Source organism: Pelecanus crispus, chromosome 2 (assembly GCF_030463565.1).
Source record: "Pelecanus crispus isolate bPelCri1 chromosome 2, bPelCri1.pri, whole genome shotgun sequence".
In the NCBI taxonomy this organism is placed as follows: domain Eukaryota; kingdom Metazoa; phylum Chordata; class Aves; order Pelecaniformes; family Pelecanidae; genus Pelecanus; species Pelecanus crispus.
In genome coordinates this window covers 26,667,631-26,693,915 of record NC_134644.1, presented here as the reverse complement: position 1 = coordinate 26,693,915, position 26,285 = coordinate 26,667,631, and the positions used below count along the sequence as shown (strand labels likewise).

At 38.7% G+C, this 26,285-nt stretch overlaps 1 protein-coding gene across 5 annotated transcripts in view; it reads right to left on the bottom strand.

Moving 5' to 3' along the window:
- Positions 1 to 826: 826 nt before the first annotated feature.
- Positions 827 to 26,285, bottom strand: part of AKAP9 (A-kinase anchoring protein 9) — a 117,713-nt gene continuing 92,254 nt past the window's right edge. For 4 of the 5 annotated variants that reach the window (XM_075705718.1, XM_075705715.1, XM_075705719.1 and 1 more), the window contains 20 exons: positions 22,742 to 23,830; positions 21,526 to 21,672; positions 20,650 to 21,153; positions 20,169 to 20,232; positions 19,341 to 19,459; positions 18,353 to 18,544; positions 17,254 to 17,442; positions 16,436 to 16,580; positions 15,429 to 15,648; positions 14,261 to 14,411; positions 12,685 to 13,353; positions 10,758 to 10,963; positions 9,769 to 9,877; positions 6,754 to 6,939; positions 5,997 to 6,197; positions 5,381 to 5,613; positions 4,295 to 4,380; positions 3,385 to 3,505; positions 2,030 to 2,169; positions 827 to 1,360 (listed from right to left, as the gene is read on the bottom strand). In XM_075705718.1, coding sequence (XP_075561833.1) covers positions 1,317 to 1,360; positions 2,030 to 2,169; positions 3,385 to 3,505; positions 4,295 to 4,380; positions 5,381 to 5,613; positions 5,997 to 6,197; positions 6,754 to 6,939; positions 9,769 to 9,877; positions 10,758 to 10,963; positions 12,685 to 13,353; positions 14,261 to 14,411; positions 15,429 to 15,648; positions 16,436 to 16,580; positions 17,254 to 17,442; positions 18,353 to 18,544; positions 19,341 to 19,459; positions 20,169 to 20,232; positions 20,650 to 21,153; positions 21,526 to 21,672; positions 22,742 to 23,830 — 4,815 coding nt within the window. In that variant the 3' untranslated portion in view covers positions 827 to 1,316. The remainder of the gene's footprint in view (positions 1,361 to 2,029; positions 2,170 to 3,384; positions 3,506 to 4,294; positions 4,381 to 5,380; positions 5,614 to 5,996; positions 6,198 to 6,753; positions 6,940 to 9,768; positions 9,878 to 10,757; positions 10,964 to 12,684; positions 13,354 to 14,260; positions 14,412 to 15,428; positions 15,649 to 16,435; positions 16,581 to 17,253; positions 17,443 to 18,352; positions 18,545 to 19,340; positions 19,460 to 20,168; positions 20,233 to 20,649; positions 21,154 to 21,525; positions 21,673 to 22,741; positions 23,831 to 26,285) is intronic. The other variant, XM_075705720.1, reaches the window with a different exon arrangement.

The window sequence follows — 26,285 nt, the reverse complement described above, 5'->3', positions numbered from 1 at the left end:
TCTAAAAAAATGTTACTGTACAGCTGAGTAGTAGGCAGACTACAAAATGTTCACAGAGGAATCTTTCCTGAGAATACACAATTTAAATGTGTAACTTGAAGCAGTTGTAAAATGCTTAGGTTCAGAAAGCAACAAATAGTTTTCTAAAAAAACCCTTCTGGAAGTAGTGATCTCTGGAAGCTTGATGTAAGTGTGAAAGTAACAATGATGATACAGACAACATTAATTTTGTACATAACATGTTCGTGTATGAAATGGTCACAAATTAAGTGAAGTAGCTGAATGTTGTCCTCCTCTGTAGTGACTCACACAGGATTGTTAAATGGTGTTTGGTTCAAGAGTGGTAATGATAAATGGTAATGAGCTCTGGCTCACAGGAACTTTGAATTAAATTTATGAACAAACCTCTTGTGGAAGTTTTCTATGTTCAACCCTGTCACTTCTGAAAAGATTTTCTGAGTGAATTTGTAATAAACTCCTTCCTTTCTTACTTGTAAGTATGAAGGTGGTCATCCTTCATCAGTGCTTACTGTAGCAAGGCCTTTGCCCCCTCTCTCCTGTTCTAAACCCGGGTATAACTTATAAAACCTTGCACTGTGGTCAGTCACAGCAACGGAGGGAGCGCGATGTCTTCCCTTCCAGCCATTCAGATGTGCCCAGGGTCTTCAGAAACCAAGCTTGTACCTGTTTCCTGTCTTCTCATTAGCAGCTGCGGAAGAGGAAAGCTGCAGCCACCAAGAGTAGGAAGAGTGCAGGCAGGAGCAACATTTTCAGTGTGAATAAGGGAGTGGTTCTTGAGCACAGCTAAAAGCATGAAGTTGTCTTTATTTCAGTACATTGACAAAATACCCATAAAATTCAAAACTTCTACCATTACAAAAATAGGTCTCTACAAGTGATATTCTGTCTGCACTGCCAGTAGCAAATATTACGAGTCATGTAACTTCAGTAGCCTTGCCAGAAAAAGTGCAAGTAAACTTCGCTGAATGAAGCTCAATTTCATTAATACACAAGTTTCATCTTTGCACCCTTTTGATACACACTTCATAAGTTAATCATTTAAATTAGCATTCCACAAATATACATGTAATTCAATGGTGGGTTTTTTTTTTTTGTTCTTTTTCATGAACACAAAGTGCCTATATACATAAATCCCAGTCTGCGTGGGTGTGCCAGGATGGAACTGTATACAATCGTATAGCTGTGTTCATATTGGTCCCACAATATACACATTATACAAAAGCACAGAAAGAGCACAGATTTACAGAAGGCAATCCACTAACATCACTGCCAGTGATGGAGATGTTGAAAGGGTATTATCTTCTCATACCCGCGTGCAGCTGAGTGTATGAAGTCGAACCTGTAAGAGGGAGAAAGATTTTCATCAAGATTACTTGGAATAAGTAGATGAGAATTCACCAATGACGTTATTCAGCTGAATAAGCATGAAAGACTTTATGTGGGAAATCTTTTAAGGACAAAACTTCCTCATATGATGGACTTTATGCTGAAATAAGACTTTTAACACAGTAACTGCAAAAATCATCTCCACGTCAAGTTTCATAAACTAAGTCCCACTGATCTGACAATTTTCTTGATGTATTCCTTTTACAGCACAAAAATTACCATCGTCTATGGGACAAAAAGGCCATAACTTCTGTCAAAGCACTAGGAGAAGAAATTCCCCTTGTTACTCCCACACCCCAATCTTTTGGGTACATTTTTCTCCATCTAGCTTAAAATCTTAGTAAGATGCCAGCCGAATTCTTGCTGTACATTTATTAGAGATCAGAGAAAACGTGTTACCGATAAAGTTTGTATTTAAAGCACACTTGTATGTCTCCCTGTGAAGAATTTGCTTTTTAACGAGCTTCTTGCCACAGCTCAGAATAGCCTCTTCATTAAGGCTGGAAATGCCTAAGATCAAAGATGTATGCTACATATCTTGGAGAACCAGCACACAATTTGTAGCCTGGAACCCTGCCTTGTGCTACCCAGGAGCCACGGGGAGGCCTGCCTGAGCCCTTACCTGACTGCACGCTGCCGAGTCGCCTTTGTAGTGCCTCCAGCCGATTGATGTAATCTGTTAAAGCTCTTTCAGGATCATAGTTCTGCAGTTGAGAACAGGCGAAAGAGACTGGATTTAAATCAGCATGCATACCGTGGAACCTAGGGACAGAAGAACACAGATATTTTTAAAAAGGAACATTTCAAATAGAAGCATCAGCAGACACAGCGAAATACTGTGAGCAGGGATACCTTACTGACTGCATGTCCCTTAAATTACCCTTGTGGTAGCCAGCACATCACACCCATTTAACCTCCCTGCCATTTATTGCCCAAGCCACCCTACTGCCTCCCCCAGCAAAACCACCTTTCCCAGTTGCCTTTTCTTTCTACTGCACCTGATTTGTCGCTGCATTTCTTTGGGACAAAGACTGACCAGCAGACTCCTACTGAGGCTGCAGCAGAAGCCGTGGTAGATTCAAGTCTGCTTTTCTATCAAGAAGCTTGTGTGAACAAGGACACAGCCATCTTTACAGGATTCTGTCTCTCTTTGTTACTCTAAGTAGAAGTCACAAGTGGCTAAAATAGATTAAACCTTTTTCCCTGTAAACTGTTATGGTTGCCACAAACTAAGATTACAAATGTTGTGGTTTATATAAAAACAAAGATCCAAACCAGCAAGAAGCTGATATTCAGTAAAGCTCAGAGCCCACAACTCCGTACGATGTCATCAAAGGCTGGTGGCACCCCTAAAAGCCTTGCCTTTGGTGAAAAATAGCTGGTTTCACTGGCACCTGCTTCACTGATACCTCTGGTATCACAGCTTAGTACAGCCATCCACAAGGGTTTAATCAAAAACAAGCAGCAGAGCTGCCAAGCAGCTTCCACCCACGCTCTGGCCCCGAGGCCGCGGTAACCAGGTGACGCTCCCCGGGCATAGCGAGCAGCCCTGCTTTTCCCGGCCCTGCTTTTCCCTTCCTTTGGCTGAAGGCACCTGGGCGAGTCCCTCCCCACACCACACACTGCTGCCAACCAGAATGGCGGCGGACAGGCAGCAGAGGTTTGCTTAGTCACAAAGCCTAGACTCTACGGGGGTAGGAGGTAGGTAACCATAGGCTCCATCCCATCATCTACCACCAGCTCCAAGAAAGCGACATCAATCAGACAGCAGCAGTCTGCAAGGTTTGGCCTTGATCAGGTGATGAGTAAGCACACACTGCAGGCCTGAGATGTAATTTGTTATGTATCCTTACAAAAAAGTTTAAAAAAAAAAAATCTTACAGCATCAAAGATTACAAACCTCAGCAGTAAGCACTGTTGCATTCATTTAGTTAAACAGTGTTCTGACAGAGAAGAATAATCTAAAATAAAACGTACTTATGTTGAAAGTTTACAGGAGATCTAGGAGACTCCATGTCTGACCTGGATCTATAGGAATGCCTTTGTTCTCCGTAAAGATCCATGCCACCAGAGAATGAATCGGGCCGTAATTCATTACCTAGAAATACAAAAAGCATGTCTTGAATACTAAAACCTTTTGCACTTTACTGGGAATCTCAAATATGAGTTTCCTGTTTGCATATCACAAAAATGACATTTAACAAATGTAGACCACTTTCAGCCTGCTTCAGAGAAAACCAGAGGTGAAATCCTGGCCTCACTGATGTCAATGAGAAAACTCTCACAAACAGCAGGACAGGGTTTTAGTGCAGACCTAGGTAGCCAGGAATTAATAAAAAAGCTTCTGATTGTCCTTAGGCTCCTACCAAAAAGCAAACAGAAAAGCAGACTTCCCCAACTTTAAGCTACAGCAAAAGAATGACAGGCTTTTTGTTCTGAGGGAAAGACCAGGGAGGGCTGGTCAACAGGCTCTGTTGCCACCGTGGGGGTCCTTGTAGTTGCTATGATTCCTCCTCTGTCAGTCCCTGTCCTCAGCATCCCCTCTCGGAGCTGGGGGTGCTGATCTCTTCAGAGAAACCCAGTGATGCAGCTAAAATTGTTTTTACAAACACACTCTACAGGGAAAGTTGCCATGTTTTTTTTAAATCCCACCCACAATGGAGCAAAACAAGATTGAAAAGAAAGCAAATACATTAGCATCTGTGCTGAGCATGGAAACTCTCGGAACCTGAGAAATAGGTTAATCCAAGCAATTACAGCAAAAGGAAGGGGGAACAGCACCCCATTCGTTCCGCAGGAGGAAAATACAAATTAAAAACCATCTCCATTAAGCAGTGGTGTGACTTGTGAATGCCATTTTTTCAGTCATCACTGGACTATGATTTACCTGCGTTCTGGCTAAAGACATCCCTATTGATACTTAGCATAGCAGAACCCGTAACTCTGTGCCATCGACGAACCAGGAACTTCATTCTGCATTTCAAATAAAAAAAATAAATACTTCAGGATAAATGAAATAGTCTGCTAAAAATTATCTGCTTGTTGTATTCTAGAAGGCGTAAGAATGTCTTGAACACCAAGCCAAATTAATGGATGGGCGTCTAAAACCTGAAGATCAAGTAGAAAACACCCTTATACACAGCCCTAAGAAAAACATCTTTTGTCCAAATCTGCTTTCAGCTTCACCTCTGCAATTCCAGTGATTCCAGAGGTGCTGCGTAAGTCCACGTGGACAGCAAATGGCTCAAGCACCTAAGCACCAGGGCATCAGCATTTTAAAATCATACTAAATAGACTTTTTGCCCTGTCGCATTCCCAAAATTGTAACCGCAGAGCACTCTGAGTAAAAGCCTCACTTACAACAGGTATATGAATAGTTCCTTGAATTTATACTGCACACAAGGCTCAGACCAGTAGCAAGCAGAAGTGCTTGGGGATTCAAACCTTTGTGAAGAAGGTTTGCTAGCAACATGGCAGTACTATGCAGTAATAACCTTCACTTTTCTTCCTCGACTATTCCTATTCATCCTCAGTCTGAAACCTAAAGTCTTGTGAATTCAAAGGACTACACAGATGAATAAAATTAGTTCATAACTCTGTATTATACTTACATGTAAGAATTTAACCTTAAAAGGAAATTAAGTTGCAGAAAGTACTTTTGTAAATAAGTGCATACCCTAGAATTGCTAGTAATTTCTTTTTCTAATATTATGACTTTATCCAATACACTCCATCTTTATCAAAAGGCAGAGACATTTTCAACTACAATCAGACTGCTTATTCCTACCACAGATTTTACCTACACTGCGCAACTTGTCACCCTACACAGTATCTACTATATTCATGACTACCAAAACCACGTAATTTAAACAGGATGGAACATGAGAAGTTCTAGATTCCACCAGAGAGCTAGAAAAGTATATATTAAACTGCACAGTCACATCTGTTTGAAATCTAACTTCCTCCAGTTTACCTGGAAATTGCAATGGACACTCTGACTGCAGAGCGAAATCTTGTAAAACCCTTTGAATGATGCGTGATGATTTCAAGGTCTGTGTAGGAAGGCTGTCCACCCATTCGTGCAATGAGGGCCAGCGTGGCTTCTTCACACTCCTGGAATCCGCCTAGTAACAGCAGCAAATATTTTTTCTGATATATGAGAGCTTTCCGAAAGCTCTCTGCTCGTAGGTATTTGCCATAAATTCTCTACAGGACAAAAAAAAAAAAGCCCCATAAGCTCCAAGAATTACTACAGTTCTAAGACTTTTGACATCATTACTCCTACAGCGCTTCTGTGATTATTCATTTCTTGCTATCATGGAGAAGACTGCACTACTGCTCACGCTTGTTGAATGTAGCTTCGTAATTTGATGATCACCTGAGCAGCAAGAAATAGAGCACACACAAAAGGACAACATAGTATCATTCTTGGGGAGAAAAATTGTGTCAGGTATCTGAGGATGAGAATTTTAAAACTGAATTAATATCTGTCTACTTAGAATAAGCAGAGTGAACACAATGAAAAAGAGGCCCAAATCAAAATGAAAAAAGCAGCTGTAGTTAGTATGTAGGCAACAAAATCTTCCTACCCTTAAAACAGCGTTTTCAGAATCTGATCCCAGTTCTCTGAGGAAAGCTTCGCTCCTGAGCTCTGCTCTCAGCTTGGAGAGCTCTGCATCAGCTTGTTTCAAGGATTTCTGCAGTGACAGCTTTTCTCTGTTCCAAATTTCCTTCTCAGAGGCAACAAGAGTATCGATATTAACTCCAACATCCGATGAGTGTCTAGAAGACTGAAGACAAAAGAAACTGGATTTGAACCACACAGTTTGGAAAAGCTTGAGCTGTGTCATTCTAGTCACTGGTTTGGTGGAGAGCTCATAAAGGTAATGAGAGTAAAACAACCCACTGATTGGACTGGAGGCCACCTTTGCATCCTAACACCTCGGAAGCAGTGAGTTTAGGAGCCTGATCCACGTCCTAGAAAAATAGAGCTTCTCCAAAAAAATCCCCCTCATTGGATCATACTAGCTTCATGATCTTGAAGCTATCTGGATCTATTGCTACTCATCACGGTGATGAGATACAGATCAAAAAGAGAAGCACATGGAATTTAAAAGAAAAGAGCAGTTAACAAAAAGAAGCTGGGTAAAATCACAAAGTTTACAGTAAACAGAGTGAGTCGAGGTATATTGACCACAGCACAAGAATAACTCACACCCATTTACTCTGCAGAGGCAAGCCAAGCCAGACAGACAGCTTCATCACTCCCATTTAGGTGACTAGGACAAAGAATGATGCTTTTATGCCTCTATATACATCACTATATCAGCACCACTAAAGACATACGTAGTCTCCAGAAGGTTGTCTATGCTGGTATCTTCTCAGTTCTTCCTCCAGTTTCATAACAGCATTCCTCAAATTATTCTTTTCTTCACTCAGTCTGCTGACAAAGCCCGTCAGCTCAGCATTTTGTCTCAGCAGCCTCTCAGTCAATGAGCTAGACGGAGTCCCTGGTGGTAGCACTAGCTTCAGCTAGAAGGCAGAAAGAAAACCAACCACAACTTGTATTAGATCCAAGCTGCCAACTTGAAAATAACTGGCTTACAGTGAAACACTTTTGTAGATAATGACAATAACTTTGTAATAACTTACATAAAGAAAACATAAGTGTACATGTAAACTATAGATTAATGTGACTTTCTCTTGTATGCTTATCCTGTGTGTCACAGCAGAATATTTTCACGCAAGCTCAATTGTGCCAGCTCTAACAATTTGCAAAGCTCTTCTACTATGTTTAGATTTATCTCTGAAGTCTTAAGGGCACAGGAGCAGGCTGTCCCCGCGTGCCGTAAGACCAACCAGCGGGGAGAACGACCAGCCTGGCTGAATAGGGAGCTTTTGCGGGGACTCAGGGAAAAAAGGAGAGTCTACCGCCTTTGGAAGAAGGGGCGGGCAACTCAGGAGGAGTACAGGGATCTTGTTAGGTCATGCAGGGAGGAAATTAGAAAGGCAAAAGCCCAGCAAGAAGTTAATCTGGCCAATGCTGTAAAAGATAATAAAAAATGCTTTTACAAGTACATTAGCAATAAAAGGAGAGCCAAGGAGGATCTCCATCCTTTGCTGGATGCCGGGGGGGGGGGGGGGGGGGGGGGAAACATTGTCACTGAGGACAAGGAAAAGGCTGAGGTACTTAACTCCTTCTTTGCCTCTGTGTTTAACAGCCACACCAGTCATCCCCAGGGTACTCAGGCCCCTGAGCTAGAGGATAGGGATGGGGAGCAGAATGGAGCCCTCATAGTCCAGGGGGAAGCAGTTAATGACCTGCTATGCCACCTGGACACTCACAAGTCTATGGGGCCAGATGGGATCCGCCTGAGAGTACTGAGGGAGCTGGCAGAGGAGCTTGCCAAGCCACTTTCCATCATCTATCAGCAGTCCTGGTTAACAGGGGAGGTCCCTGATGACTGGAGGCTTGCCAACGTGACGCCCATTTACAAGAAGGGCTGGAAGAAGGACCCGGGGAACTACAGGCCTGTCAGCCTGACCTCGGTGCCAGGAAAGATTATGGAGAGGTTCATCTTGAGTGAACTCAACAGGCAAGTGCAGGTCAACCAGGGGATCAGGCCCAGCCAGCATGGGTTCATGAAAGGCAGGTCCTGCTTGACCAACCTGATCTCCTTCTATGACCTGGTGACGCGCCTGGTAGATGATGGAAAGGCTGTGGATGTCATTTACCTGGACTTTAGCAAAGCTTTTGACACCGTCTCCCACAATATTCTCCTTGGGAAGCTGGCAGCTCATGGCTTGGATGGGCGTAGTCTTCACTGGGTAAAAAAATGGTTGGGTGGCCGAGCCCAGAGAGTAGTTGTAAATGGAGTTAAGTCCAGTTGGCAGCCGGTCATGAGTGGTGTTCCCCAGGGCTCCGTTTTGGGGCCAGCCTTGCTTAATATCTTTATCAATGATCTGGATGAGGGGATCGAGTGCACCCTCAGTAAGTTTGCAGATGACACCAAGCTGGGTGGGAGTGTTGATCTGCTGGAGGGTAGGATGGCCATGCAGCGGGACCTGGACAGGCTGGATCGATGGGCCGAGGCCAACTGTATGAGGCTTAACAAGGCCAAGTGCCAGGTCCTGCACTTCGGTCACAACAACCCCATGCAATGCTACAGGCTTGGGGAAGAGTGGCTGGAAAGCTGCCTGGCCGAAAACGACCTGGGGGTGTTGGTCGACAGCTGGCTGAACATGAGGCAGCAGTGTGCCCAGGTGGCCAAGAAGGCCAACAGCATCCTGGCTTGTAGCAGGAATAGTGTGGCCAGCAGGAGCAGGGAGGTGATTGTCCCCCTGTACTCGGTGCTGGTGAGGCCGCACCTGGAATACTCTGTCCAGTTTTGGACCCCTCAATACAAGAAAGACATTGAGGTGCTGGAGCGTGTTCAGAAAAGGGCAATGAAGCTGGTGAAGGGTCTGGAGCACAGGCCTTATGAGGAGCGGCTGAGGGAACTGGGGTTGTTTAGCCTAGAGAAGAGGAGGCTGAGGGGAGACCTTATCACTCTCTACAACTACCTGAAAGGAGGTTCTAGCGAGGTGGGTGTTGGTCTCTTCTCCCATGTAGTTAGCGATACAACGAGAGGAAATGGGCTTAAGCTGCGCCAGGGGAGGTTTAGGTTGGAAATTAGGAGAAATTTCTTCACGGAAAGGGTGGTCAAGCATTGGAACAGGCTGCCCAGAGAGGTGGTGGAGTCACCATCCCTGGAAGTGTTCAAGAAATGGGTAGATGTGGCACTTTGGGACATGGTTTAGTCTAGTCTACCCTTGACTGGTTTAGTGTGGATTTGGTTGTCTAGGTTAATGGTTGGACTGGATGATCTTAAAGGTCTTTTCCAACCTAAACGATTCTATGATTCTATGATGTCATTTTTTACACAGGTGCACACTACTAAATCTGCAACTGCCTTTCCTTTGGTAAATACAGAACAGTTTAAGTAAATGTGTTGTATCAACACAATATAGTAAATATTAGATGTTGATTTTAATATCGGGAAGTACTGAGCAAAGTTTCCTCAGTTACAGAAATACTGCTGCTTTTCTTAAAGAAAAAGCCATGAGATTAAAAAATTTATAATTAAACTGGAGAAGTTTTCATTTGAAAGTTGAAAATTCACTTTTAAGGTAATTAAAATTGAAAAATTAAAAGGAAAGGGGTTTTTACACTTCACTAACTCCAAATCGGAACACTCACTGGAGCAGATTTTCCTCTATGAAGTACAGACGTGGATAAGTACAGACTTAACTCCTTGCTGGTTTCCACTCACAGCTCATCATCCAAACTCTCCCACCAAAGTTACAACATTGGACTCTCACCTCTTCCAGACAGGACAATCCGGACAGTTTTTGCAGCTCTGAAATAACTTCTTCAATAGCATTTTGTATTGCAATGAAGTCTTGATCATCTGCTGTTTCAAACTGCAATCTAAAACAAAAGCGACAGTTTCAACAGCAGGTATAGTCTGACACCATGAGACAGACCGATAGGACTTTCCATCCATCCATACGCACTGGGACTTTAGCGTCACTTCAGCATAGTTACTGGAGACATGGCAATGTTTTCAAGACTGCTCAGTGACTCAAAATGAAACTGGCTCAATTTTATAAAGAATTTGCATAGAACAGTTTCTACTAATTTTGAGAAAAGGATGTTCTACATGAAGCGTAGTTAAAAATGTGGCTCTGTTTCCCACAAATTTGTCGAATCTGTGTGAGCAAAATCTTAGGCTATTTTCAAGTTATAATGCATTCTGCTTTGCCCAAATGTTTCAGAATGCATGTTTAATATTAAATCACCATCACAGCAAAATAAAAACAGATTCAAACCTCCCACGGACCTGGTACCATGCTATTTTTTCTTTTTTCTTAAGGAGACAGTAAGCCAAGAAAATAAGAATCAGGATCAGTTTCACTTGACCATAAAATATTAATTTTTTCTGGGGGAAGCAAGGGGGATGATCCATAGCAATAATCCCTATATTCGTCTCCTTATACAGTGAATTATTTCATCACTAAATTGTTTTAAAATTATCTACCTACACCATACCCAAATAAATCTTATCAGTTTTCAGAGAAAAAAAGACAGTTTTGCTGTAACTTATAAAGGACCATATTAAACATGTAAGATTTAGAGCAGCACTTGATACTCTGTGATCCTGTTTTACATCAGCATTGTCTCAAGTAATGGCATATACTATAAAACTAGACATCAGTTAGGCCTGCAGCCTGTGAATTAAGATTAAAACCCAATATATTAGCTTGCTGGTTGCTATTAACAAAACCAAGTAGCTGAAGACTGGCCTAACCTGCTAGCAGCTTTCCGAGCCAACTGCTTCAGCTTTGGAGATGTGTTTTGCAGCTTTTGTCTGACATTTTCCAGAATTTCAGTAGCAGCAGAGAGATCTCCTCCTCCCGTCAGCGTGGGGTAGGTTGATTCATTTGTCTCAGCTCCTTCCATTTTTTGCTGGAGAACCCAATTTCTTGTTCTGTCATTGGGTGTATCCCAGGTAGTCTGTACATAAATATGTATTTTTTTATATACATATATATAGAGAGCATGCATGTGTCCTGTGCTTTAAAATGGAAACATTTGATTGTGAAACACACCCAGAAATTGAAGAACAAACACTTCTGACACAGAAAAGTTTAGTGTGACTACGCTACTGTTGTAGTGTACCACTAAACTATTCTTTGTGAATGGTATAGTGTGATGCCTCTCCTGACTAAGACCTAGCAATCATACAGCTACAGTGTGAATCTATTCAACAAACTCAGCCAGCAGGAAGCCACCAAGCCTTTCTGTTTCTTCCGCCAGCAGCTCCTTTACCAGTTGTGCATGGAATTTCGACAACTGTGCCCATGTATTTTGGTGACCAATTCATAGTCAAAGGAACAGGACTGGAAAAGCCCACCATGGTCATGGAGGTCGGTCCACAGTCACAGGCAACCACACCACTGATGCTGCCACAAGTGAAGCAATGCACTGAACATGTGCTCCTCACCCTCGCTAACCCTCCCCCAACACTGGCCACGGGACAACTGCTAGCCCTCCCAAGGAAACCGGAGTCTACGGCTGTGCCTTTGGATATTTGACCACGGTGTGGTACCAACGAAAAAAAAAGCAGGGTGTTGCAAATGTCACAGGAAGCAGAAGGAGATTCATTATTTGAAACTCCAGGCAGATCCTGGAAAGCAGATCATACTGTCTGCTGCTGAGGAGGGGAAAAATCCCCAACAGCCACTGCCAACCTGATTCAAGGGAAGACTCCTTGTTGGCCGCAGTGCTGGCAGTTACCTCTGAGCAGAAGAGCAAGGTGCACAAACTGAGCGTGGCAGGTAGGCTGATGCTATCACAGTTATCACTACACTCAACAACCTGCCTCTAGCTGTGGGTAGTTTCCAGTGCTTAAGAAGATTAAAACCAGTAGCCAAATTAGATGATCAGAAAAATTTCCTTCCTGGCTGCGCAGAGACAGCTGCCAAAAAGCATGGAATGATAGCAGGATGGGCAAAAACATGGTCAGCAAAGACGCAAGTCTCCTGTCAACCCTCTCCAGGACCATCCACAAATCACTCACCCAGCAACACTTATCTCTTACAGGGAAGTTTCTAAAGAGTTTTAAAAGTAATTTTAAAATAATTTTAAAACTTTCCAAACCTTTTATGAGAGAGAAAAATTTACACACAACAGTGGTTCCAACTTTCATTCACCTAAAAATTAGGCTAAAGTCTTAAATTAATTTTTACCTTGATTTCTTCCTTCTATTTTGTTTGCTAACATATACATATTCATGCATATGCTTGTTTGATTACTTACTCATTTAATTACTGAAGTTGTTGGGAGATCACTTTTAAATGTTTCAAAGACCACTTGCGGTTTATGTACTAAAGATTAAGAGCACTGACCTGGAGCATTCCTGCATAGGAATAGCTCATTCCTGTCTCCTATACTGAGACACAAAGTGTGTGTATATATTCAGATGTGTTTCTCCTGCTCATGCTCCTCCTTACACACCTCTACAGCTTCATTCTCAGAGGATGTGTGTGGATAGTTTTAGGTAGCAAAACTGGAATGCTTCCCCTTTCCCTTCCTCTGGTGCCCGTATTTTGTAATCTGCAGGCTATCTTACAGATTGAGTAACGGCACAGTGACAAACAATGCTAATTGAACAAAACAATTAAAAACTAAATCTCACAGTTCAGTATTACACATTGCTCTCAGTCCTACTGTACCTCATTTGGATTGTGGCTTGGTGTCCTTTCAGCTTCCTTTCTTCCTTCATTCTCCTGCTCTTTTTTCTGTAGTTCTTGGATCATTTCCTGCAACTTCTTTGTTTCATTCCCTAATTTATGAACTACTTGCTTTTTTTCTCCAAGTTGCCACTGAAGGTCTTCAACTTTGGACTCCAGTTCATGGAGTTTCTTCTGTGCTATTATGTTAGCATCTTGTTCTGCTTGTAATGCTTTCCTCTGGATCTGCCTTTCTTTTTCCATTTGCTGTCTTACTTGCACAGATTCCAGTTTATACTTCTCCATCTCACTTACTAACTCCACTATACGGTCATGTTTTTCATCCATTTGTTTCTGTAGCTCTCTAAGTAATTCCTCAGATGGATTAGGTGTTCCAGCTTGCCCCTTATCTTCAGCACTTTGAAGCTGAGCACATAGCTCTTTTTCCCTTTCTAGGGCACTGCTTATTTCGAGAGCTCGAACCTTCTCTGATTCAAGAAGCACCTGCAACTCAGAATTACGGCCTCGTTCACGTGACAGCTGGGCAGCACTGAGTGCTTCTTGGGATTCAATTTTCTGTTGCAGATCAGTTGAGAGCTGTTTCTCTTGCTCCAAAAGTTTGGTTAACTCTAAGTTCCTTTGTTTTTGATCTTCAAGTGAAAATTTTAAATCCTTCCATAAGAAAACAGAAGAAAAGATTTGATTAAAGCCATTTGTGTATACTTTCCATTACTATGGCAAATATGCTAGCTCTACACATGTTGCTTTTAACTGGTTTTGCTACTCACAATTAATGTGACAATACTCTGAATGCTGCAGTTACATCTGATATTAAAATATATTACAGGTGTCTTTATTGTAAAATCAGATCATCTCATAAAAGAATATTTGTAACATATACCTTTTAATGAGATACAAACAGCCGTAGTTCTGAAGTTGAAGATAACTAGCTGCTTTTACTTTCTAAAACTGTGAAAGTGATTTTGCAAGTTAAGATTTCAAGATGTAAATAAATCTATGCTGTTAAAGTGATCACTTTTTTGTCTTAATACTTGTGCTAGGATACCTGCTCTCTTCCTCACTGCATCAGACACTGCAGAGGTACCAAGGAAGCTACTAATGCATTTCCTCCTAAAGTAAACTCCCTACTTAGGTTTTCATGAGGTGAAACCGCTGACTATTAAAATGGAGACAAACAATATATCTCCTTAAATAATATTCTTAAATACTATCTTTTATGAGTTAGGTTGTGGTGGGGGCTAGATGTAGCCATGTTAGCAGTGTCCTGTCCGCTTGAATATCTGTGGGCTGTTACACAAAGTAGAATCTTTTCATCTTGGCCCTGAAAAGTGCAGTTGTAAAATTCCTATTGATTTAAATGGAATTTGCATCAGGCTTTTTTCTTTCTTTGTCATACAGCTTCTATACATCTTTCTTCACCTCTAGATGATATAATACTGCTGTTGAAGACAGAACATGGAGCACACATTGGACAAAAAAGTAAGCTGAGACGAAATGTTAACTAAAAGAATATTTGCTTGCTCCTTGATGTTCCAGGCCATTTAGGATTATGGAATACCTCAAGCTCTTCTCTTCCTCTTTCCTCACTGCGTTCCATTTTAGCTTTCTCCTTTTCCAAAGCCCACTGTAGCTCTCTTGATTTTTTCTGTTCATTGGCCATTGTATCCTTGAGAATATCTAGCTCAGCTGCTTTTTCTTTAACTTCAGTCCTAAAAGAGAAACGGGCAACCTTTAGATTAGACAATGGCTGTAATTCTATCATGGTAACATCAGTTACTTGATATTTATTCCTTCTTGTTCAATGAAAACACTGCTCGTGTAGAAGAGTAACAGTGAAAAGCCTATTTAGAAAAACAAGCCTAACTAAAACATAAAAAAAGAGTTGCATAGCTCAAAAATGACAGAAAGTGTGTCCATCCTGCTAACTTTGTAGCTGCCATTTTTTATTAATTGGTGCCTCATAGGCAGCTAGTGTTCAAATTAATCCAGTCACTGGCCAAAATCTGAAAGAATGCAGAGGAAATGCATCTTGCTGCCATGTGTCTCAGAGGAAAAAAAAACAAAACAAAACAAAAACTATCTTGGGCATGGGGGGGAAATCTATGCCCTGAATTTTCTTTTTTTTTTAAAATCAATTTTGTAGCAGTTTACGAAAGAATCTTGCTCCTGATGGTCCGTAAAGGGTGTAAGGTGATCTATAAAGAAATACCAATTTAAACTCTGTCTTAATTTGTTATCTCTGAGCTGAATGTTAAGATACCATACACAGGCACATCCATCTGGTAAAGGCACAAATAACAGTGGCTTTCCTGAGTGCCAAATATTTGGCCTGTTACCTCTGCTGTTGACCATGCCAAAGCAACACTTAGAAGTTAGAATTTCATATGGAAGTATTTGCAAAGTCATCTTAACTCTACAATTTTTTTCTCCATGTTCAGTTTTAGAAGCAGAAAAACCTTTAATAAATATGGTACACTATACTACTTGTATACAGTAGCCTAATGTGTCAAAAATTAGAAATAAACTTGATATTAATAAATCATCAGATCAAGCTATGAATCAGATCTTCTTAATCTATAGAACTATTTTTTTGTCAAATGGAACAGAAATCTATTTTTTGTCAGATATCTTTTACAGAAAAAATGAGAAGTATTTAACAAAATCAGTATTATGATCTGAGATCATCTTCACTGTCAACACAGAAAGTTTGGCACTGAAAGCCGCACCTGATGGTTTCTAGGTCCTTGAAGTGCTTGTGCTGTGCTTTAAGGGTTGTTTCAAGCTCTAATTTGGCTTGTGCAAGTTCATTCTTCAGCTCAGCGCCCTTCATTCTCTCCGAATTCAGCTGTTCCTGAAGCTCAGCTGCTCTGTCCTTCATATTCCGGAGCTCCACTTGCATCTCCAGTATCTGTGACTGCTTCTGCTGCATATTATACTCCAGCATTTCTAATGAAAGTACCATTAATATGGAAATTACTTAGTTAACAAACAATACTGGCTATTTGGGTAAATAGCACAGTTTCCCCTATAGAAATAGTCTATTTCCCCTAGCACAGAGAGTGGCCACAAGGCTATCACTAAAAGTAATATTTTAAAATAATATATTCTTTCAATAGTGGAGTGAAAGCAAAACCATGCCTTTTATACTGGAATACCTTCCATAATTTCCAAGAAATCACTTCAACTTAAACTTCTTTAAAAGGCTATGTGCGCAACTGTATCAATATGTATCATTTAGATTATGACTAACATATAACTAACTGAAGTTAGGTACGTATGTATACTTGTGACCAAATTTTTGTGACAAAAAACTAACAGTGAGCATTTACTTAATTTTAAAGTATACCTGTTCTCTGAACTTTTCTTCTTCATTCTAACTGCTTCTTAGTTTACTCATTATAACTGACTATCCAACTTAGATAATTTCAAAGCTGTTGAACCTAAACACTGAAGCGGATACATGGAAAATAACCTTAAAATACAAGCCCGGTTTTTATAGCAATTGAAATAACTTTGTATCACTTTCAATTTGATACAAGTCATAAGAATACAGACTATATCTTAATTTTTGCAAAATTAGTCCAATAAGATTGAAAAAGATGAAAAGTATGCATCCTCAGAACACGAGTATCAAAATCAGACAGCAAAAAAATTCAGTATTTATTCACCTACAATGTTACGAGCGCTGCCATAAAAGCATTTGGAAATAGGCATATATTAGCACAGAAGTCACCTTGGCTTTTTGAATCAACCTCTTGTTCTCTTTTTGGATTATTCTTCTTACTGTTCATCTGAGCATGTAATACTTGAATCTCCATCAGCAAACTTCTTCTGTCTGCATTCTGAAGACAGTCCATTGCTGCTCTCTGGTTAGTAGCCTATTAGCATTAGAAACATTTAAAAGTAAAACTCCAGATTTTCTTAGAGTATCTATGGTGTGAATATTACATTTACTTACACAGTCATAGTGCATATATATTCAAAACATTTTCAATTAAGTCAATATTATAATATTGGGAAGAACTGCTTGTTATTTCTTTATTTCTCATCATAATTTCTCATCATCATTTATTTCTCAGGCATCAAAATTACAGAATCAAAGGAGCTGTCAGTTTTATGGCAAATTGTAGTTTTCCTCACTAACCCTTCCATGTTCCAGAGCAGGTAACTGACCTCTCTGTCCCATAGCAGCCTTATCACTTCCTCTTCTTACAAATTGCTCCATATATACAAGCTACCTTTTCTCTTAGACAGTGTAACATAATTCTAATTCACTTAATGAAATCAAGCTCAGGACAACTGTGTTTAATTCAAACTGATCTCTGAAGGCTGTATTTTTTCTATAGCTTGTGCACCCAAAAATCTCTTTCCTGCACCACATCAGTTTTGATTTTTAAAGACATCTCTTCTTCCTACAAAGTCTTACTTTGTTTTCACCCTTAGACTGTCAAAACTATTATTAACACCTATATTTTTAAAATGTATTTATAAATTCAAAATTAAAATCTAATGTAGACAAACACACTTTGACTAAAGTATGTTTTATATTACCTGCTCTTGTAGTCTGTTCTCTAACTGATTCATCAGTATCACTGCATCTCTTGTGCCCAGTTCTGCAAGTTCAGTTTGAAACGCAGCAAGAAGAACATTTTGTTCCCTCACAAAAAGCTGTTGAATAGCATGCAGAAGTTCTCCTCGCCAGTCTGAGACACCTTCAGGAGATTCAGTACTTGCATAAATCTACAGTGGTATAAAAACAATTTAAACAGCAGTATTCAAAGATTACATCAAGAATGCTCATTAACTTTTTATGTAAAGTGTGTGTTTTCAGTGGAATATCGAGCTTTTCTTACTCAATAGCTATGTAACATTCATTCATACAAATGGATGTATTTATTGTACACGTTACAATTTCTTCTGCATGCACAAATGCTAAACTTTTACCTGTGTTTTAGATGGAAGCAATTTAGCTTTTTATAACTGAAAATTTAGGCCCGTGTAGTTATTATTTATGGTACTGTATGACACTATCCTTTTAATTTTTATGATGTTAACATGCATGTTCATAGACTTTCACAGAGCTATGTGACAGCGTGCAGATATTGTGTATGAAGATGATTTAATTTTATAATGATATAAAGTTAATCCCCACTTTGCATGCTGAAGAAAATGCAGAATAGAAATTGCCTACATATAGCTAAAAGTCTAATTGGGGTAATTAGACAGGCAAGTCCCAGTAAGTTTTAACAGACTACTGATTAATATTGTGTTATAGTTTAAACAATTTTTCCCCTCTTTTCTCTCACTATAGTGTATTTTTAATAGCATCCAAGTTCCTACTACACCAATAAATAATATTAAAAAATCTACTTTAACTGCTACTGGAAACATGCTTTCAAAATAGAATTCTTTTTAAAAGGTGGATCTATACAGTTAAAAGCTATCAATGCACAGAACAACAAATGCAAGCTGTAAGTTAAGATATAGTTTATTACCAGAAAGTGCAACATGCAGTTATTTTGCATATTTTTGAAATCTTTTGCCTTGTAGCAGTGTATTTAGAGCATTTAAACCTGAATTGTGAATGTACCTTATAAGGTTATCAAAAAATATTTTTTATTTAGATAGAATCTTATGATATTATTTATACCTCAGCTTCTCTATGAAGTTGCATTTTTGCAATTAGGTCTTTCAAAGATGAAATGGTGCTTAGAAAAGCTTTCCTTTCCTCAAGCCAAGATTCTGGCTCTTGCTTAAGAGGTGGCATCTCTCTTTCACCATATGGAAATTCAGTGAGAGACAGCACCTGTATGCCTTCATGATGGACTGCTCTCAGCAAACCCTACAATAAATACAAAAAGAAAACAGTAATGCCAGTCCTAATAACAACAACAATCTTAGTTCTTACATATTGGAATACTGGTACTTCTGATCAGCATAAGGAAACTACTTCTGCTTCCTCATATCAAAGACAGAAGTGTCACCCAGTTCTTTCTATCTGCCAAACAGTAGAACTTACTAAATAGGTGTATTTTTCCTGAGTTTCAAATGAAAATTCCCAAAGTTCATCTGTCAAATCAATCAATCAATACTCAAATTTTAAAATGGTTGCTGATGGAAACTGACATTTTAAAAACAAGGTCCTGGGAAACTTCCAGTTGAGCTTTGCAATTCACTTTTTGAAATTATTATTAAGCTCAGGCTTTGTTGCAAGAGAGTTGCTTTCTTTTTTTTTTTTAATGTAATTAAAAGCATGATACCCTTACTGTTTATAACACATTTGTTTACTTTCATAATACAGATGATATTCTACACCTACAATAAAAGAGTCTATACAATTGTGTAATATATGATCATAACATTATCATTAATAGACAATAACTACAATAAATTATAATTAACAGTAGTTATATTTCTCATAATCATAACTGAGAACAAGCCTACAGTTACAAACCTCATTTGACCTAATTTAACATGTAAAATGCACATCATTTATCATAAGTATTTTAAATGTATTAAAATAGTCGATACTTTAAAACTTCTCTAAATGGCTCTTTTCACTAATCAAGCAGCAGTGAATCTAAGCTTTTGGTAGTATCACTGTTGTTCCATAATTAAAACGATCAGTTCTATTTTACCTTAATTTTCCTTGGAAGTAAATCTGTTGAAGTTTCACCTTCATCTGTTCCTTCAGATATCATGTCAGATCCCTGGGTCTGAGCAAGATACATTCCTTGACTCCAGTCTGAACTGGAGTCTAAAATAAAAGGAGAGAAAAACATGAAAGCTGGATTACTGTGAAACTTTGAAGAACAGGCATCAAAAAAATATTTTTGTCTGTTGTTGTAACAGGTGGTTGCATGTCACCAGAGTTGATTCTAAGCGTGGAGACTACCTGTTTTATAGTTTTTCCTTTTCAGTTTCAAAGCAGTAACAGCAAAACAAAACTAAAAGAAACAAACTTAAAAACCCTAGTATAGTTCTAAAAGAGAAACAATTACTTGCACAAACACTTCTGCCAAATGACCTCCCCCCTTATTCTGCTTAGCCTTTGCCTATGAAAAGGATCGTATTAATAATTTTTATTGCTCTTGGAGAAGTCAGTACCTGTCACCACCTCCCACTGCTAAGGAGCTGTAGCTTTAAATTCTATCAAGAGATGATGAATCTACACTGAAGAGATAATGTAATATGTAAGAAATATATAGGAACTCCAGTGGGAAGAAAAAAATTAGCATCTGATGTCTCAATTCAACCTATCTCCACTCTAGTCATTTTCCTTCCGTAGCAAATTAATAGACATGGCATGCTCAGCACCTTTTCTTAGTGCGACAGGCTTCTGCTTCAATCTGGGGAGTAGTTGTTTTTATTTCTTAAAACACAAACTCTTTAACAGTAAACTTAATATTAAAAAAGCAGATTTAATTTATAATGCTGTTCGAAATCTATACAAACAAGTTTCTTACCACTAGAACCTCCATCTCTAGCTTGATATGGTGGAGAACGTGCTAATCCAGAAACTGGGGTTCCCTATATTTAGAGAAGAGAACAATCAACACCTACTCACAATAAGGGAGCTAATTCTAAGGAGTACAAAATGACATGAGCCTCTTTGTTCAGTTTCCCCCGCAATCAAAGTAATCAAAATAGAGACGAGAAAGATGGCATTCAATAGGGTGACCTACACCTGTCCCTGCTTCACAGAGCAGGACAGCTCCTAGGCAGTAGCACAAGGAAGCATCTGATAGTCAAGGACACTCCCAAACTTAAATTGCTGAGGAAGGGGTTCACAATCTCTCCCTAGGCCACAGAAACATTAGAACACTGAAAAGTTTTATACTGAACATGTGGTGGTTCACACTTAATAGACTTTAAATGGGAATTTCTGTAGCAGGAGTGAAAGCACGAACCAAAGTAGTGCAATGAATATAAAATAGGAATACGTACCTCTTTAGCTCGTAGACTTTCTATGACTTCTTTTAAAGTATTACATTCTTCAGTCAATACTTGCACTGCAACAAACTTCTCTCTCTTTAATGCTTCAGATTCAGAGATATGCCTTGCCTCCATGTCCATGATTTCAGCAGCGTGGAGTTCTTGCATTTGGTCAATTTTTTCAGTAAATTCTCTTATGATCTCTGTAATCTCTTCTGAAGAACATCCATTTTGCAAATCAATTTGGATTTCTGCATTTTTAACATGGACTGGTGAAGTTTGGATACAGCTGTTGATTTCCACAGTCTTGTCTGTTTGCGATGATGAGCTTTTTCTAATTAGAGTAGACTCACTGGCTGACAAATCACACAGTATTTCTGCATCCTTCTTCCTTTCAGTTTTTGCCATTTCCTTGTCCTTTCTTGCATAACTTGCAAGCCTCTCTTCTGCTTGAACTAGGTTCTCTTTGACTTTGCACAGGTCTTCCTGGAAATGTATCAGACTTGCTTCTTTTACCTGTAAATACGGAGAATCTGAATTGCAGTGCTTCCAAATACTTAAAAACCAATCTAAAACCCAAACAACCCTCAATACCATTAGAGCTCAATTTAGTCCTATTTTAAAGCAGTTATGACACATGGTAACAAAGATTATGTCCTAAGAAATACAGCTCTAGATACACTGTTGCACTATAGTGGACTGTAAAATTTTGGCAACAAGTGAAGATTTGGTCTACAGCATCAGCTCTGTTCCACTGACAGTAGGTACTGAGTGACCGTTTTTCTTAGTGGCATTCTCGGTACAAGACTAAAAAAAGCTATAGCATGCATATTTGCACAGTAAGTCCTGTATGGCTTTAAATACAATATGGAATGATCTGGCTCTTACTGCTAGTTCTTGCTGAAGTTTTTCTGCCTTTTCTCTATAACTGCTTAGTTCTTCCTTAGCAGCAGCTGCCTCTTCTTTAAGTTGCTCTAGTTCAAGTTCATGAGTAGGCACATTTCCTTTTTGACTTTCCATGAGTTGTGCTCCTACCTACACGGCAACACAAGATATGGAAAATGGTGAAGAATCTTAAGAAGAATCAGGTATTAACAGCACTGATCACTTTCATACCAACTTACAAAAGCCACAAATTAAAAGACCATAGGGGAAAACAAATGTATGTTATTTGGATTAACATAGCCTCAAAAAATTAAGACTGGAAGACCATTTTCCTAGATTAACTCCCACAAACTGGATAAGCAGGGGAGGAAAGACTGTCTTCTGACAGTTTACTGAACTGCAAGCAGAAATTGGCTACACCACATAGAAAGCACAGGGAGGAATGTCAACAGAGAGTAGAAAATGAAGTCTGATAGTATTATTAAATTTATAAGACATTTATCACATTCATTCAATCTGCATTTGGATGAAGGGTCTTGGAACCTTTTCTGGTCTAGCACTGGGTTCCATGATGTCTCTGAACTTCAGTTTCAGCAATCAAGCCCGTGTTTGGGCTATCAAGCATAGTCAACTTCGACTGAAGGTTTTAAAATTCAGAGGTAACGTAACCAGTGGTGTATGGGAATCAGGACAAATATATACTGCTAAAAAATACTGATAGGAAGTATCTTTGGAATCAAGACAGGAAAGCAAGAAAAAGTAAACCAAAATCAAAGCATACATAAACAAACAACCTCCCCCCAAAACCCACCCTGTACAGAAAAATTGCTGTCACTCCCTTATCATTCTGAACCCTCTCTCAGATAATTTTTATCATTTTAATTTTTATCTATCTCCATGCCATGTAAAAGTGTAATTCACTCCATTCTATGTCAATTCAAAGCAAGAATAAGAAAGTCTATGTCCAAAATTCAAAATCACCCTACATTCATGAAAAGGCAGGGTTTTTAATGCAAAATGATAACTGATAGTGGGGTTCACCTAAAATAACATCCTTCTCTTCTTTCTAACTCCAGGAATAATAGAAAAATGAAGGTCTACCCCACACAGCAGAATATTCCTATCACTAGTCTCTTTAAGAAGTGTTTAATTCATTATAGTTTACAGAAAATAACAGATTTTAGTGAAAACAAGCAAAAAGAAAATGGCACCTAATTACCTGAAATGTCTGCGTTTCTTCTTGCTTAATGTATTTCTGAATCTCTCCTTTGTGTTTTTCTTTAACCTCTGCTAGCAATTGCTGCAGTTCTAGGAGTCTCTCTTCTTTCACTTTAGCTTCCTTTTGTGCAATTTTCACATTTTCTTTTTCTAGCTCCAAGTTATGATTTACCATTGCCAGGTGGTTCTCCATCTCACTAAGCCTCTGTGTTAAGAGCGATAATTTTGATTCCGTCTCATTTTCAGTTCCATCACTCAAACCCTCTTTTTGGGCCTTCTTGCTTGCTTCCTCCATGCATTTTGAAGCTTCCTGGATTTCCTGCGTGAATTTCCTTTGCTCTTGAACTGCATTTAGCTGAACCTGACTAACAAGAGCAGCAGCAACTTTTTCCACTAGTGTCTTTTCCAGTTCTGATATCTTCTTTTTAAGTGTTTCTCTTTCAGCTTTGCCTTGCTCTTTCAGGTCTTTTATTTCATTGTAGGACTGGCACAGTTCTGCATCTTTTTCCTTAATGCATACCTGAAGTTGCTGCAGTTGTAACTCCATCTTGCTAATGGCGACTCTTGTATTCTCATCTGAAGACCTAAGTTGGGACTGATCTAGCAACTCTATTTTCTCACACAAGCCTTCTTCCCATTTTTCAGGTTTCTCATTGCTCCTATCTTCTGGTTTTTCCCTATCACCTTTCATCAGCGCACATTTATACTTCTCTGTTATTCTTTCATGATCTTTTTTTAACATACTTATTTCTTGCTTTAGCTGGTTCATTTTTAACTTAGTTTCCTCAAGCTCATTCTTTGTTCGAGATGCCTCTACATTTATGTTTTCTACTTGCTTCTCCAAAGCTTCCTTTTCTGCCAGAACTGTTTCAAGTGTGTGTTTCAGACTGTCTGCATCTTCTTGCAAAGCAGCAATGTCTGCAGGTACTTTTGGTTCAATATTTGCCAGTTCCTGCTGAAGCTTATCAATTACATCATTCAACTGCTCTACTTCCTCATCATTTTTTTTCTTCACACGTTCTTGATCACTTTTCAGATATTCTACCTGGGCTTCAAGCTCCCGTATATGCTCATTTTGCTCTTCAATAACCTGGAAAAAAAATACAAGAAAAGAACTTCATAATGGGTAAGTATTAAACCCTCAGATAATTTTTCTCCTGGACTTCACAGCAACAGTTTAATCAAACACTGAAACATCTTGTAAAAGAATTATGTCCTCAGTGAATTTCTTAACGGGATGTCTCTCGTAAAGCTTTATGAGAATCAGGACATCTTCAGATAGGACTGACAAAGCAGCCTGTAACCTTAATGAACTGCAAAATAGGTGTGAAAGTATCAAATGATGTGAAAGCATTTGTAATATTCACAGAGATATGAAACACTGAAGTTTAAGTGTTTACAATACTTTCTTCCCCAATAGCTTGATTTAAAGCTCTGTCTTGTCCTTTTCATTGAAAATTAAAATGGAAATGAGTGGTCATGTCTGCTGTTCAATCTTATGAAATCAAGGTTTAATATACTATTTTTACTTAAAGAATTCCAAGGAACCAAGATTTATGAAGCTTAAAACTTACAGATAAATTTTCCTGCATTACATTACATAAAGAACTTGCTTTAAAAAAAACAAAGATCCTCAAGCTTACCATGTACAGGTCAGATTCCGTTAGACTAGACAGATACTGTGCTCTTAATGCAAAAGCACCATTCATTCACACAGTCAAGCAGATTTATATAGGACACAGTGAATTAAGATGGATATGTATTTTAAATGCAAATAGACCTTTAATTAATTGTGTTGGAAAATACCATTATAACGTGCTTTTTAGTCTGAGACCACAGAAAACCCCTATCAGTTGACTGACATTTCCTATCACAAACCTAAATACGTGTTTGTCTGTTTATGTGTGTGTGCATACACATACGCAGATGTGCACAAAACCACGTAGGACAAATAGTACCCATAGACCCAGAGCACAATTATTTCTTTGCGCTATAGTTCAAATGGCAGTAAAGAGAGTTAAAGTTATAGTAGTATTTATTTTAAAATGAATGACCATCCAAACAAAATTCAAAAGATTGGTGAAGATGTGAGGAGAGTGAGAATACTTTCCTAGATTAGTTCTAAAGACACTTAAAATTACAGGCTGTGTAAGGGGCTCAAAATTCCATGAAATTCATAAAATGATGTAACTGAGCAAATATGATGGTGATGACGTTATGATGCAGAAAAGAGAAGCCATCTTATATCAGCTTCTAACAAGAAATGAATGAGCAGACACAAAAAATTGAATGACTGGTGTTGATGAACACTAAATTTAATAAATAAAAAAGTCTTAGCAATAGGAATAATAAGTTATCAGATGGCAACAGAATAAGTTTTACAAAATTAATTTAAAAACCTGCTTGTTAAATTGCAGTGGGAGCAAATTCTCATTTGAGTATAGAAGAGTGATAAAAAATCCCTTACAAAGTCAAAATAAAGACAGACCAGATTGTAAGTAGTAAGTCTAAGAAACAAAGTGGATATATTTTCTTAAGGGAATGTCTGGAGAACTGAAATGAACAGTGCTTCTACACTGGAAATGAAAAAGGCGGAAGGAAATCTGTCAAGACTATTCGGAAAGAGGTATTATAAAATAAAATCAGTTATGGTAGCTAAAATAGGTAAGAACTCTAAAAGGGCCTTTTAGAAATATGAAGAAGAAAAAAAATGTGGAAGAGAAGAAAGATGACTAAATTCATTACTAAAATAGCCATGCTTTTTCCTTTATCTCTCAAAAGTTCATTAGGCTTAGTTAGTTAAATAGAATAATAAGATGACTTCATAATAATATGTACAAAAATAAATTATAAATGTGACTACATAAATTAGAGGGGCTGATTTGCCAACCAAGAACTTATTTTTAAAAATCCAGAGACTAGAGGAAGCTCAAAAAACTAAATAAAATGTGAACAAGTAATTGGTTTTCAGAAGAAAAGAAGAGTGATTCTGGTGATTGCTATCAAGTCAGCATAAAAATTTCTGTTCTTCATAACATAATGGAATAAAGGACCACAGAAGGCAAATAGAGCAATTAAAAGAAAAGCACTTAGTGGGATGAAGATGTCTAAGGGACGAGGAAAGGGATTAACCTAAGAACAATCTACTCATATTTAATACTGATCTCACAGTCAACCAGAGTCACTATTTAATGTCCTGGAAAATATAACTAAGAGGATGAAATTAAGAAAATGAAACTTCATATGACAGAAGAAGAACTATTCATTAAAATTAATTATACCCAAATCCTGGGTATTTTTCTCAAGGCAAGAAATATAACCATATTACTGTGGTCATTGTATAAAGCAGAACCATTCTGGATTCCTAAAGTATGATCCTTCCTAAATCCAATTCAAATTTTTGTCATTATTCACTGAGGTTCATTATAACTAAATTTTGCACATAAAAACTTAGTGAATTATCCTCAGTCAGAGCTCTATTTTAGTGGATTCAATATGTCCTAGTAGAATGTTACCCTAAATGTTCAATCAGCTACTGAGGGGTA